The following is a 14,388-nucleotide window of genomic DNA, read 5'->3' as shown; positions in this document are numbered from 1 at the left end:
GCAGTGGCACTTGCCTGAAGCTGGGCCAGGCAGCCTGGCGCCGGGCTGGTGACACTGGGCTCTCGGGGAGCTGCAGGAACAAGTGACTTATTGGAAGAAAGAGAAAAAGGACAAGATTATGGAGGCTGGCTGAGAGCAAGGGTGACACCTCAGGGCAGGCGGTCCAGGCTCGTGCACTGAGAAGGGCTGGGGACAGACCCTGTGCAGGTAGGAAGCCTGGCAGAGCTGGCAGGGGCTGTGCTGAGCCAGGTGGGCGGGCTGCTGGAGGTCCCTGCAGTCCCTCAGGCCCCTGAGACCATTTTCAGCCCCCAGCTGTCCTCTCTGTGAGGCCCAAGTGGGAGCCTCCTGTGCTCCCCCACAACAGCCTCATTTGGGCTGTGACTGTGTGAGGTAGGCACAGTGCCATCTTAAGCTCTTGGAGCCAACAGTGCTGCCTGGGGAATGTGTGTTTCTGGTGATGGAGGGTACTCCTCCCTCTGCTTGGCTCTGTCACTCGCGGACAGCAGTCCTGAGGAGCCTGCTCCCTGGGGACCTATAGGGTCCAGGAGGGGCGTTAGCAGACATGGACAGATGAGAGCAGAGGCGGCCTGTGGGCGACGAGGCAGAGCTCACACCTGAAGTGGCTGGGGTCAACACGCAGAGAGCTGCAGTTTGCCGGAGGATTCCAGAGGCACGTCCTCAGGAAGTCCTTTAGAGCTCGGTGTAGGAGAGAGATGTGGAAGGAGCATGTGTCCCTGGCAGTGGCCTGAGCCTAGTCCTTAGCTAGCCATTTTATAAGCCCCATTTCTTCTCTCTGCAAAGGCGGGGGTGAGCATGGTATGGGGGTGTAACTTGGTTCACCTGATGGCACGCACCATGGTTTGGACCCCACTTTCAGTGTGGTTTTATACCCATGGCTATTTCCATGGTAACATGAAGCTCAGGTCCCTCTGGGACCACTAATTAATTCCTTCCTTCTTCCCTCCTTCCATCCCTCTTTCCTTTCCTTCTCCATTCCTGGTATTAGTTCCCATGGGACTCCCTGTGTCCCACTGTGAGCTGGGGGCTGGCTCCACACAAAGGAGGTAACCGGAGTCCCTGCCATGGAGGATGACGGGAGCTTCTGCAGGAAAGGAGGCTGCCCGGGCTGCTTTGCCCTGGGTTGGGGGGCCCACACAAACACTTCTGCTTCCATACACATCTCCTGACATGATGGGATGTTCCTTTCAGCTGCCCGCTTATGTATTCCCACGGGCACTTTGCTTGCCACTTCGCATGCACGCGCTCTGCTCTTTACTACTGGCAGAGGAAAAACTGTGTTTTCAAAGAGTTGGGAGCATTTGAAAGCTGAAGATAGCAACGAAGACAGCATCTTAAGCCTCTAAAACCAGTGTGCTTATTTCAAAAGTGTATTCAAGAGACTTATGTAAAATAAACAATAAAATCGCTCCTAGCGAATGCTGACACCTAAACTATTCAATATTTAGAAATGATATTCTTGCATCTCACCTACACACACACACATCCATACACACACACATACACACACTCACATTCACACGTACACATAGAGGCAACCCACAGACTTACACATGGATACAATACCCAGAGACACACAGACACATAACATGTCACATGCAAGCACAGACACAGAGACATATATGTACATATGGACAACACGAATAGGCACACAAACACACATACGGATACAGGCATGAGTGTGTATACCACTGTAGGCTGGGGGCCTCAGCTGCTCCCACGTGTGTTTGGCTCCAACTCTCTGTCCCCAGGGAGTACTTATGCTTGACTCTGGGCCTGTGCTCCCCCTCAGAGTACCTTTCATGGATGCATCCCTGGGTGGGCCTTAAGGGTGTTTGTATGGGCAGATGGTACAGTTTCCCAAGATGACTTTCTAAGTGGAGCTGACGGTGAGGATCAAGAAGGGAGGTGGGGATAGGGGCACCCAGGGGGCCTAGTATGTCAATAACAGATCCTGAAAAGTGAAGAGCTGGGGTTGGTAAGGAGGATGAGCACAGGGACAGAGCAAGAGTCTGGGCAGGGACTCCAGACCTCTGGGGCTTTTCTGGGCATGCACTAACTTGGCTCTTCTTTTGGGAACAAGTGGTTCCTCCAGGGTCTCAGGTGGAAGAACCCTGGGGACTCTGTGCAGCTGCAGCCATCAGGCACTCCTGGCACTCACTGCCTGGTGACTGCTCTGGGTCCTGGCTCTGTCTTGTAAATTTCATTTCCTCATTGCACCATGGCAATCAGGACTTTAAGCATCTGGATTCAGTCTTGGACATTCACAGGGAATTTGCAAACCAGGCATGGTGGCACCCACCTGGAATTCCAGTATTCAGAGGTGGAGGCAGGAGACTCCCCTCAGTGGGCTCCACAGCCAAATGGTGTCTTCTAAGATACCTGGGACTCAGGTCTCCCACTTTATGTCTCCCTCACAGATGAATTGTTCTAGAACATAGAGAATCCTTGAAACGTGGCTCAGCTGCTGTCTGCCATGCTTTGCAGATGAGTGGTCCCCAGCAAGAATGAGAACAGTGGTCTCTCCTAGCTGTGAGGCTGAGGATGCTTGACCCATGCAGTCAAGATGTGTGGTCACTGGGGGAGGGGTGGTGCTAGGGGGCACTGGCTCACCTGTGGCTCAGACTTAGGTGTGGGGCTCTGTAGTGAGTCAGGCATGTGCCATGACAATATGAGAAGGCACCCACAGAGTAGGTACTCTGTGACCACCTCCCCTTCACCATTACCCTGTGGCACCAACAGGTGTAGGAACTGACCACACAGACAATGGGGGTTCAGGGAATTGGGAGTCCCAGAACCAGCAGGGGCTCAGCCACAGCCAGTCTGCCTGCCCCAAGGCTATGGCAAATTCTGGGGAGTGGTATCTGCTCCAGGCTGGAAGCCTGCCAAGCCGGCTAAAGCCGTGGCTCTGCCCTACGAGTCCTCAGGCCTTGGGTAGGTCTTCTGGCTTCCCCAGGCCTCAGGTTCCTCATCTGAGCAGTGGGTGTGGATGACAATGCCCGTACAGACAATGGACATGGATACATAGAAAGTCCTGAATGCATTGCTTGACACATGGACAGTCACAAGAATACCATCAAGGACCGACCTCTTCCAGATGCAGAGGGAGCCCAAGTGGTACAGTTAACCACCGAGAATTTGCTAAAACACACACACTCCAAGGCATCTCAGGCATCTGCAGCCATTGTCCAAACCTCTGCTCACTGGTTCCAAGCTTTCCCATCCTCCAAAAGGAACCCTCCACACAGGCAGGGTCACCTCTGGCCCCTGGCTGCCTCTGTGGATTTGCCTGTTCTAGATGTTTCTGAGTCACACTGCTGACCTCACATGGCTGGCTTCCTCTCCTTCAGTGTTCACAGGCTGTCCACGCTGTGGCACCTGTGGGTACCTCCTCCTTTCTACAGCTACGCAGCATCCTACGGATGGATGTGTTGCACCGCCTCCTTCACAGAGCTTCCTCCCTGTCCCACATTGTTAAAGCCGTCATAGCCACTTCCACCATAGCCCCACCCACCACTACCATAGCCTCTGCCTTCTCCAGAGTAATCAGGACTGCCTCCCCTATAACCATCGTCATTACCAAACTCATTAGAGCCAACAACACTGCCACCGTATCCACCAACACTATGGTCACTGAAGTTTCCTCCATGACCAAGACTGTCATTGTCACCCAGGCTGCCTCCACCACCACTGCCAGAGCTTTCCAGAACCATATGAACCTGCAGGAAGCACTGACCATCTCAGGGTTCACTTCTCAAGTTTCTCAACTTCTCAGTGTGGCTGCCACTCTCAAGATGGCCACTCACAGTGTGGCATTTCTGAACGGCAGCCTTATTCTCAGAGTCGTGGTCCTCAGAGGTGATGAGCAATGCTGTTCTTTCCCCTACTGTCCATTACCATTCCAACCACTTCGCTTTCCCTAGCTGGGCAAAGTAATCTCCCGGTGGCTGTCCTCGGTGGTAGGCAGGGTGATGGCAGACAGGTCAGTGGCAATGGCGGGACAGACAGCTGTAACTGTAACGACAGAGGTAGCAGAGGTGTCTTTGGCTGTGGTCATAGAAGGAAAGATCTTTCACAGGTAAGTGGGCACCTAGTCTTTGAGAATCTTCTCTCAGCTGTCTTTGGGTTCACTGTTCTTTTGTGCACATTGTGTGGCCCTGCATTCATGGCTTCATCCACCTCCTGCCCTGTGGCAGCGACTGTTCTCTGTGGTTCCCCAGACATCCAGAGATGGTTTGAAAGCCCCGCTTTCCAAGAAGAGCTTGCTTCCATCTGTTCATGCTCTTTAGGAGCCTGACTTAGACCTGAAAGCAAGAAGATGAGAGCTTTCAATGACACTTCCTCAGCCTCATCCACAGGCAAAAAATGCTGTTCCTTTCTTGTCTGGGCTATGTCTTGTTGAATGGCAACAGTTCTTTACATATTCTGGATCCCGTGCTCTTCCTGGGTCTATGACTTGCAAAGCTGTTCTTCCCTTCTTCAGCTTGTCTTCTCAGCTTTCTGCCAGTGCCCTTTGATGAATGCAAGCTTTTGGTGGGTCTTGCCGAAGCCTGGTTTCTAATTGTTCTTCTGTTTGCTTATGGTTTGGCTATCCAATCTAAGTCTCCATCCAGGCTAACATGGGCTTTGTGCGAGCTTTTCTCTTGATGGTTGTGCTGTTTTGGATCTTGTAGTTAGGTCTTCTGTCTGTTTATGGAACTCTTGGATTTGGGTATCCATGACATGCACTGACATGCAGAGAGGAGTGGCCATGTGCACCTGGACACGCTTCCACAAATCAGACGCACTCAGGTAGCCACCACCCAAGCCAGGACCACAACACACCCAGCCTCTGTGGACTTTTTCCGGTCAGCACAGGATAGTCACCACCGTCTGGAGTCCCTCTCATTTGGGCCCTGATAAACCTGGGTCTGGCTCCCCTGTGCTGGCTTCTCTTCCTTACTGTTCAGACTGTCTGCATCCTCTATGTTCTGTGCATCTCTATGCTTCCTCTGTCATCTTCCTACCGAATGACCTTGCTCAAGTCCCCCTCCACCGCCATGCCTCTTACCACAGTGAAGGCTATACTGCACCCACAGTGTATTATATAAAGGACTGCCACAGAACTGAACCTCTAGGATGTGTGGAACTGAGTAGTGTGTGTGTGTGTGTGTGTGTGTGTGTGTGTGTGTGTGTGTGTGTGTGTGTGGTGTGGCAAGTCACAGGGATGGCAACTGTTATGGAGGGAAATCCAGTCTCTTGTCTCTCTGTCTGTCTCTCTCCCTCTCTCTCCAATGTATTTCGATCTCTGTGTATGCCACATGTGTGGCATACCTGAAGAGGACATAGGATAACCTGGAGCTGGAGTTATAGGTAATTGTGAGCTGTCCGACTTGGGTTCTGGGAACTGAACTCAGGTCAACCTGGATGATCAGCAAGCTCTCTTAACTACTGAGCAATCTCTCCAGCCCTGTACCTAGTGTCTCAGAAACTGTTTCCACCAGCGTTCTATGTCCCTTTAAGTTCGCAAATGGACACAGGGCTTGTTGACCCTGGGGCTGTCACAGAGCTGCTGGGAGGACTTGTGGGGAGCAGGGAGAAAGTAGGAAGGTCATGAACTGGGAACATCAATTCTGGAAATCAGCTGACTTTTCTAAAAATACAGAGTGGTTTTCAACCTTTGCTCAGCACTCAGAACAGAGCACTCCCCTGCCCACTCTCTATGCTGTCTATTGTAATTACCAAAATGACCGGGACCCTTACCCTGTCATTCAGGCTGGCACTGGGTGCAACTACTGTCCATGAAGCAGTTTAGTCCTGGAAGAGCCCAGGCACCAGCCCTGCCAGCAAACCTCGGTGTGTTCTTGGGGGAAGAAGCCCGGACACTCACCAAGCAGTGAGGAATGGATCGGAAGGGATGAGATTAGGGGGCATCGGAGAGACTCCTATGAAGGAGTTGGCTTTGGGAGGAAACAAGACCATTTGGTGAGGCTGAGAGGTCCAGAGGAACCCAGTGGGCAGAGCTACCATGAACAAGGGCCAGGGCTAGGGTCAGCCACCATAGATGGGGTCTCTCCTCTCTGCCTTGAGGATCCCTTGGCCCAAGACATGAGCATGGGTGGGGCTGAGTTGATAGCCAGGAGGAAAGTGATAGAGCAGCCAGCAAGGCCCACACAGGGAAGATTCTCCCTTCCCATGTGCAGGGGCCTTGGCCTAGTTTTTTCAAGAGAGAAGAGGCAGAGGTAGGGAGTGAGGTAAGGTGCTCTTAGCGTCCCCCCTTCTTATTCAGGAAGGTGCCAATTAAGATTCAAGTTCAGAAGCGGGCGTGGAGCCTCTTGCCGTTTTAGGATGCTGTGAGACACGGGCTTCATCTTTCACATTCAGCTGCAGGCCCACCTGCCACACCCTGGGAACAGCATTCTCGGCTGGGGATGGTGGAAACAGCACTTTAGGATTTTTTCTTGGCACCATGTAGAAGTAAGCCAGAGGCCAGAAATTACAATTAGTGTAATCTAGTTATTGTTTTAGGATTAAAATTTGTAATCTAATTTAACAGTTTTAAAGAATGACTAAACTAGAAAGTGCCAATTGAGAGAATGGAGGAGGACAGAGGTACAAAAACAAAAACAAAACGAAACAGCCCCAAACTATCCCCCCTGTTCCCATCACCAGAGAAATGACATTACCTCCTCCCACCCTCCGATCCTCGCTTCCACCTCTTGTCCCCCAGAACATGCAGAGGTGAAGGGACCAGACCCTCCTTTGATACTGACCTGTCCACAGCCATACCCCAGGAGTGGTTCGCTGCACATCTGGTCTCCAGAGATCAAGGATAAGGCAGGCAGAGCTAGGTCTCCCAACCTTTGAACTGGCCCTGGATGCCCTGGGTGTCCCCTGTCTAACTTATGCAGATCTTTGATCCTGGTGGCTGCTGGGCCTTTGATGTGCTCACAGTCCAGCTTTTCCAGATGTGTGCACAGGGAAGTTGGCCCGCCCCACCCCGCCCCAAGTGCTATGGCCTAGTGGGTACCCACTGCAGTGGTAACACTTACCTGCTTTGTGTTTTCCCCAGGCCGGGGAGAAGCACTACCACCCTTCATGCGCGCTATGTGTCAGGTGCGGCCAGATGTTCTCAGAGGGAGAGGAGATGTACCTGCAAGGTAAGCATTTGAATGTGCCTATTGTTCTCTGTGCTGGGGGTGAAATTGGTCATCGTGCTGCTGGGAGCTGACATTGTCACACACACACACACACACACACACACACACACACACACACACAGCCATCTCTACTCAGCAGCATCACCATTGAGGGTGTCAGTGAACCAGAATGAGCAAGATCAGGCTGCCAAAGAGCAGGCCATGAGGTCCCACCCCTGCCCCTCAGGCCTTATTCCCATTCGAGAACTCAGAGACTTTCAGTTGTGCCCCACCTGAGTCTTGGCCTGTGGTGCCCCTTGTCACATTGCAGCAAGACCAGGTTTCCTTCCTGGTGTGTGGAAAGGAGCATCCTTCATAACATTGGCAAAGGGAAATTGGGAGAAAAGAGCCTTCTAATGTGTTCACTGGAACCCCACCCACTCACCATTAAAAATCGTATTAACAGGGCCAGTGAGGTGGCTCAATGCTTGGAGACCCTTCCAGCACAAGTGACGACCTAAGTTCCACTCCTGGAACCCAAGTAAAGGTGGAAAGAGAGAACTGACTCTACAAAGTTGCCCTCTGACCTTCACACATGTGCCATGGTACGCGTGCCCTCACCCAATACCCGTAAAATAAAATCACAAAAAATCGTGTCAAAATGGAAAATGACAGTGACGGAGCTTAGCCACCTTCGTGGCTACATGTCTCACTTTAGAACCATGCAATGTTTCGTTCCCTAAAATAGGATGAGTGGCCCACAGCGCAGCAGAGGACATGGTGGTGCAGACCTAAGGGAGCCACAGATGGCAGGAGGGGCAGAGAGGTGATGGTATTGCCAGGGCATATTCCCCCCGAGGCAGTATGGGAGACAGAGCAACCAGCTGAAGGTAGCTCCAGGTCACACAGGTGCTTAGGAGCTTGCCAGCCTAACATGCCTGAAGGGGAGGTTATGCCAAGTCCCTTTCAGTCCTGTCTCTCAGAAAGTCGAAGAGGCAGCATGGTTTCATCTCAAAACTCTACTGGGAATGACGTCATTGGGTTAAGATGTTCAGTATGGGCCTGGAGCAAGAGCTTGGTCAGAAGTCATAGCCTTGGCAACTGTCTTCATTGGACAGAGGGCTCCTTGGGACTCCTGGGGTTGGAGACCAAGCCAGGCTTCACAGCCTCTCTTCCTAGATGAGCCTTTCAGACAGGGTTCGTGGCTGCTATTAAATTCCAATGGTAGCATTCAGTGTTCCCTCGTTTCTTTCCTATTGGTTGAAAGCAGAACCGGGGAGGCAATGGTCCTTCCTGGTAGGGGAGGAAACACAGTTTTCTCTTCACCCTTCCTAGCTTAGTGGGGCCCCCTGTGATGGAAGGTGGGTGAAGGATAAAAGGGCAGCAAGAAGTGTATGAATGAGTGGTCCTCCTGCACACACAGGAGAGCCAGGGTGGATCTCAGAGGGCAACTTTGATTTCTGACTGACATACCACTTTCTTAGCCATGAGAAAAGAGTGTCTTCAAATGGAAGAAGGAGACCTTGTGTGTGTGTGTGGGGGGGTGTCTTTCTGTTGCAGGTGCTAATCGCACCTCCCCAGTGATGGGACCCCGGTGACTCAGTCTCCCCATCTGCCAGGTGAAGGTGTGCCCTTATATGTGGAGACCTCTATACAGATCTGAATTTCCCCTGGTAGTGAGTGACCTCCTTTCTGTTGTATCATTTCTGAGTTTTCCAGGTCCCCAGGTAACCAGCTCAAAGTGATCCTTCTGCCACAGAAGATACAGGTGTCACATGCTGCTGCCTGGTCATATGTTGGTGTAGCTTGTTCTGACCCTTTGATCTCAAGGGAGAAACTATGTAATCCTAGTTTCATCTCTGATGTTGTAATAAAATGTCCTGATCAAAAGCAGCATCGAGGAGGAAATGGTTAATGGCTCATGATTCCATGTTGGGCCGTTATTGCAGGGAAGTCAAGGAAGGAACTTAAAGCAGCCAGTCACATCCATAGTCAAGATCAGAGAGAAATCATGCTGCCTGCTTGCTTAGTACTCAGCTAGCCATTTCTGCTCTTATGCAGTCCAGGGCACAAAGCCAGGGAATGGTGTCGCCCATGATGGGCTGAGTCATCTTACATCAATTAAAATTTAAGACCAACCTGATCTAGCCAACTCCTCAAGTGAAACTCTTCTCAGATGATTCTAGGCTGTGTCAAGTTGACAGTGAAAGCTAACCAGCACATGTGTCTAGGGTGGGGTCCTTTACTGAAAGTAGGGCAAGGCTCAGACACCAGAGGTGAGTGAGGAATGCCACAAGACAGGAAGGGTGGCCAGGCACCTGGAGGAAAGGATTCTCAGTGGCTTGACTTGCATTATTCTGGCTAAAACTGGGCTAGGGAGTTCCAAAAACAGGGGGAGCAGAGGTCAAGGACTGGAGCAGAGGTCACAGCTTAGTCTAGACTGGAATTTAATTAAGGAACGAGGACCTGTGTTTCCTACTTCCCACCGAGTGCTGGGGACAGACAAGTGAGGCAGGCCAGCCCACCCTCCAGAGCAGTTAGCCAGAGGGAGCCAGTGTGAGGCCAAGATATCCCAGACACAGCAGCAGAAGGCTGGGAGTACTGCTTGGAGGAGGTGTGGGCAGGGCTTGGCTTGGCCATGGTGAGAGGCTGGAGGATGAAGGATGAATAGGTGAATAGGAAGGCAGAGCCCCTGTCAGGAGCCTATATTCAAGCTGAAAGTGACAGAGGATTGGCTCGGCCTGGTGAGCTGGTCCTTACCTGACTGGATGCAGCAAGAGGAGAGAGCTCACTCCTCAACCCCTGCCCAGGGCTAGCAGGAGAGACAGAAACAGGCCGCTTGAGAGGCGTGGCTTCATCCCAGAGCACGTGACCAGGGGACACTGGGATGAGTTGCGGGGAGGGGGCTGAGGACCAGCAATAGGGTGGGCATGATCAGTGGGCCAAGTGAGGATGGCCTTGTGTTGATAGTTCATCTCCTTGGCAACTTGCTCTTTCCCCTGGGGTCCCGGGGGCAGCTGAGCAGGGCTAGGCAGGGGACAGAGCTGGTAGCAGCTGCATCTGTTGTGTTCGGTCTACAGATCAGTGCTGAGTAACCACAGAGAGGCATTCCAGTCTGTGTGTCAGAGAGGCCTCCCTTTCCTGAGGCAAGCCCTGGCTGGGGATGATGTCAGATGTGTCAGACTGGTTCCCACTGTCGCCTGTTGTTCCCAAGGCGGGATCCTGAGAGTCAGGCCAGCCGCTGTGGCTGCCTCATGGGAGGCCCTCTGCAGAGGCTCCGCCAATGTCAATGTCAATGGAGCCCTTAGACAGAGGGCCGGCCGATGCCAAGCACGGCTCGCTGGGATAGTGGCTTGGGGACACGTGCTCACATGAAGGTGTCCTCATCTCTGGAAACAAAGATCCCCTTCATGAGTCTGGGCTGGTCCAACCATTGCAGTGGGACCTTCCAGGGCTTTCTGTGGGCATGGAGTCCAGGCTGCCCTCTCAGGCATGGGTTTTCCACCCTGCAATAAGGGTCTGACCAGGCTAGTGGTACTTATTTATGCTGTCTGGGGAGATGAAGCCTATGGCCAGGGCCTTGTGTGGAACACCACTATTTCTGACCACCCCAAAGGCCTTCTGTTTGGCCTTCACACCAACTCTCCATGAAGGTGGTGTCTGGTTGGTTGCTGATGCTGTGACCAGAGCTCTGGCAAGTGTGGGTGCTGTGACTTACATGGTGTCCTGGCCATGAGAACTTCTTTCCTACTCCTGCCTCTGGACTCTGAGAGCACCCCTCTAGCTACCCTCAGCTGGGCAGTGTGCCCAGGCTCCCTGGAACCCATGCTGCTGTCCATAGAAGTAACTGGCCCACACTGGGAAGTTCTCCCTGTTCCTCATGTCATTGCCTCCCAGGAGCCAAGCTGCTCGAAGCTCAGGAGCTCGGGTCTCAATGTCACAGAGAGGAGGTATGTTTGAAGGGCACTGAGCGGGTATTCACGCACGGACGCCACAGCCAGAACTGCTCTTTGACTTCTTCCTCTTGGGACTCTGTCCACAGGCTCCTCTATCTGGCACCCGGCATGTCGACAAGCAGCCAGGACTGAAGATAAGAGCAAGGTTGGTGACGTTCGTGGTTTCCTGGTGTGTTCCCCACAGGCGGGGTAGAGGGGGAGATGCAGGCCAGCTACTCATGCTTCTCAGCCAGGCCTCAGAGGCTCGGGACAGAGGGCCACAAGGTGAGGGAGCAGACAGGCCAATGAGCCGCCATGCAGGTCTAATGGGGCCCCAAGGACACCAGATGGCCCAGCCTTGCCCACTTCCTGGTCCAGTCAGTGAACGCAGATGGCCATGACAGTTTGGGGAACCCAAATAGTCCCTATGGCCATCAGAACATGTGTGGCTCCAAATTGGGCCTGGGCTTGACAGTTCCCACACCTTCACTGATAGCTGGTCTTCCTGCCATAGGGTAAGTTCTTGAGGGCAGAATGGTCAGAACACACAATAAGTTCCAATGCAGAACTTCCACTGTCTTTTCCCTGTGGGGATGGGCATGTCACCCTCCTGCCCAGATGCTGGACAGGGCATGTGGAGCGCTGCCAACCAGGCAAGCTCTGCACTTGAGACTTCACTGGGGCTCTGGCACGGGAGGAGTGGGACCCACTGAGCCCACATGCCAGGTCAACTGATTCCCCTGCAACCGGAGGCTCTTGCCCTAGGGCACAGGTTGATCTTCCTAACCTGGCCACCCATATCCTGAGATGATCAGGTGCAGCCAGCCCTCCCTGAACACAGCTGCTGCTGGGATGAGATAAATATGACGGCCTCCCAGGAGCTGAGAGCAAAGGCCAGCCTCTAGGGAGGGAATGGGTTCTGAACCCCACAGATGCCCTGCTGTGTGCCAGGCACCAGGATTATGTTTTAGAGATGGGGAGACAATAGCCGCCCTGGATGGGAAGGAAGCACAGCATTCAGAGGGTGTGCTAGAGCCTGTACAGAGCTCGAACCCAGGTCCTGGGAGCCAAGCGGGAGTGATTTCCAGGGTGGTGCCTTCTTTCTTGGGTAGTTAAGGTGCAGAGCAGAGGGAGGAGGGGAAGAATGAAGAGGAGTGGGAGGAGGAGGGAGAAAAACAGGAGGAGGAAGTGATGGAGGAGACGGAGGACGAGGAAGGGGAGGAGCCCAAGGAGAAGGAGGAGGAAGTGAGGCTGTAACAGAAGCAGGGGGATGACAGGCAGCAGGGAGGAACACAGAGACCAGGGAGGCAGTGGCTAGCAGGATCCTCTCATCAGCCCTGCCTTAGGCTGTAAGGAGCTTATGCACCCCACCCCTGCATCTCCCCCACCCCCGCATCTCCCCTACCCCTGTGACTGGGCATCACTCTGCCTCATTGCACTGGCATCCTATTAAGTCTTTGCTGTGGCTTTCCAGGTAGGAGGCCAGTGAGCAACAGCCCATTGTATGCTCTGTTTTCACCCAATGGCTGGTTCTCTGCAAACTGTGTATCCGCCGCTCGGTCATGGTCTGTGGAGATGCGACCATAGAGCCTGACACCATCTCATCTGCAGGGTCCCCCGTGCTCCCCAACTGCTCAGCAGAAGGAGGGAGCCTGGCGTGCCCAGAGGCCCCTCACAGGTGCATGTGCTCGGGGAAGCCCCCTGACCTGAGACTGAGCAGAGCCAGGAAAGGGATCTGGTTCCCTGCTCTCCCCGCTTCTCCCAGTAAGGCTCAAGGACCGGGTAGGGTGGTCCAGGCCCCACACCAGCTGCAGGGGACAACAGCCTTCCTCATTTCCTCTGGTACCTGGCCAGATGGAAGGCCCTGAGGGATGGGTGCCACCAGACCAGGGAAGAAGGCAGCCTTGTTTTCCTGGGCCTGTGCAGGAGCGCTCAACGTCCAGGGCTCTCTGGTCGGTACAGTTATTGAAGCAAGTAGTTTAGCATGAAGGTTGTCTCCCTCAGCCAACATTTGGAGCAGAGCCTGGGCAGCCTGAGACCAGCTGCCTCCTTGGTGTTGAGCCCGGGCTCCCCAGGACTGGCTGCTGGCTGGTCTGGCCTGGGGTTAGAGGGGACAGACAGACTCCTGCCCTCTGTTGCTCCCCATGTGAGCAGCCCTTGAGTAAGTGAAGCCAGGCAGGCCTGGTTGGCTTAAGAGGACTCCTGTCCCTGAGGAACACAGCATGGAGGTGGCACCGGTGTTATTGACCCTTGAAACCTGCCACTGAGTGGAGGCAGCACCTCCTTTCTACACAGTAACAAGAAATGGCTTCCCTGTCGGGGGCTTAACAGCATAACAAGTGCCCCTTGGTACGGGCCCTTGGACATCTCCAGGACACTCAGGGACTCATTCTCCATTAAGACCTTGGCTCCTGATTGGTCTATCCATGCAAGGCCAGGCCAGCAGGAAGAAACACGGGCCTTCCTTGCTGTCTGGAAAGCCACCCCAATCCTGCAGCCGTCCCTCCTCCACCCAGGCAGGGAGTATGGTGTGGACAAAGACCCCAGGTTACATGGTCCTCCGCATCCGGAATAGGTGCAGTGGGCATCAGGAGATGCGGTCATGACTGCCCAGACCCACTGGCATCATGGCATCCTTAGCATAACACCCAATGCCCACTGGCATCATGGCATCCTTAGCATAACACCCAATGCCCACTGGCATCATGGCATCCTTAGCATAACACCCAATGCCCACTGGCATCATGGCATCCTTAGCATAACACCCAATGCCCACTGGCATCATGGCATCCTTAGCATAACAACACCCAATGCCCACTGGCATCATGGCATCCTTAGCATAACACCCAATGCCCACTGGCATCATGGCATCCTTAGCATAACACCCAATGCCCACTGGCATCATGGCATCCTTAGCATACCATCCAATGCCCACAGGCATCATGGCAACCTGTACAGCACCCGGCACCCACCATGTGTCTTAGAAATTCTGTATCTGGAACTGGGGAGGGGGCAGTGAATGAAGCGTGTGGACTCCTTCCAAGTGCCAGGTCTCATTCTTATCTCAGTGGGTGGGAACAAGGCCATGCCACATGGTCCTGGAGAACAAGGCAGTGAGTGCCACAAGCCCCTGGGGAGGGTGGCACTGAAGTTCACTGTGGGTCTTTGTGGAACAGACTTCAGGTCAGGGGTGGCAGAGGGGGGCAGGATAGTGCCCATCTCCTTACCCTGGTGACAGTCACCTCAGCTCTTCTCCCTGTCTCCTCTGCTGACAGCGAGTCAGGTTCTGTCCTCCGCCCTCCCCCACGTAGCTGGGC

General features: G+C 53.6%; 1 protein-coding gene across 24 annotated transcripts in view; it reads left to right on the top strand.

Annotated features, from left to right (window-relative positions):
- Ablim2 (actin binding LIM protein family member 2) overlaps nucleotides 1–14,388 on the top strand; it is a 129,601-nt gene that overhangs the window by 60,252 nt on the left and 54,961 nt on the right. For all 24 annotated transcript variants that reach the window (XR_008217644.1, XR_008217641.1, XR_008217643.1 and 21 more), the window contains exons 7-8: nucleotides 7,070–7,157; nucleotides 11,179–11,237. Coding sequence is in view for 19 of the 24 variants with exons in the window: in XM_052736120.1 (XP_052592080.1) it covers nucleotides 7,070–7,157; nucleotides 11,179–11,237 (147 nt within the window). In the remaining 5 variants the exon portion in view is untranslated. The remainder of the gene's footprint in view (nucleotides 1–7,069; nucleotides 7,158–11,178; nucleotides 11,238–14,388) is intronic.

Source organism: Peromyscus californicus, unplaced genomic scaffold, assembly GCF_007827085.1.
Source record: "Peromyscus californicus insignis strain IS unplaced genomic scaffold, ASM782708v3 Scaffold_13__1_contigs__length_99412109, whole genome shotgun sequence".
NCBI classification, from domain to species: domain Eukaryota; kingdom Metazoa; phylum Chordata; class Mammalia; order Rodentia; family Cricetidae; genus Peromyscus; species Peromyscus californicus.
The sequence above is the reverse complement of the archived record's forward strand: the minus strand, read 5'-3'. Positions and strand labels throughout refer to the sequence as shown.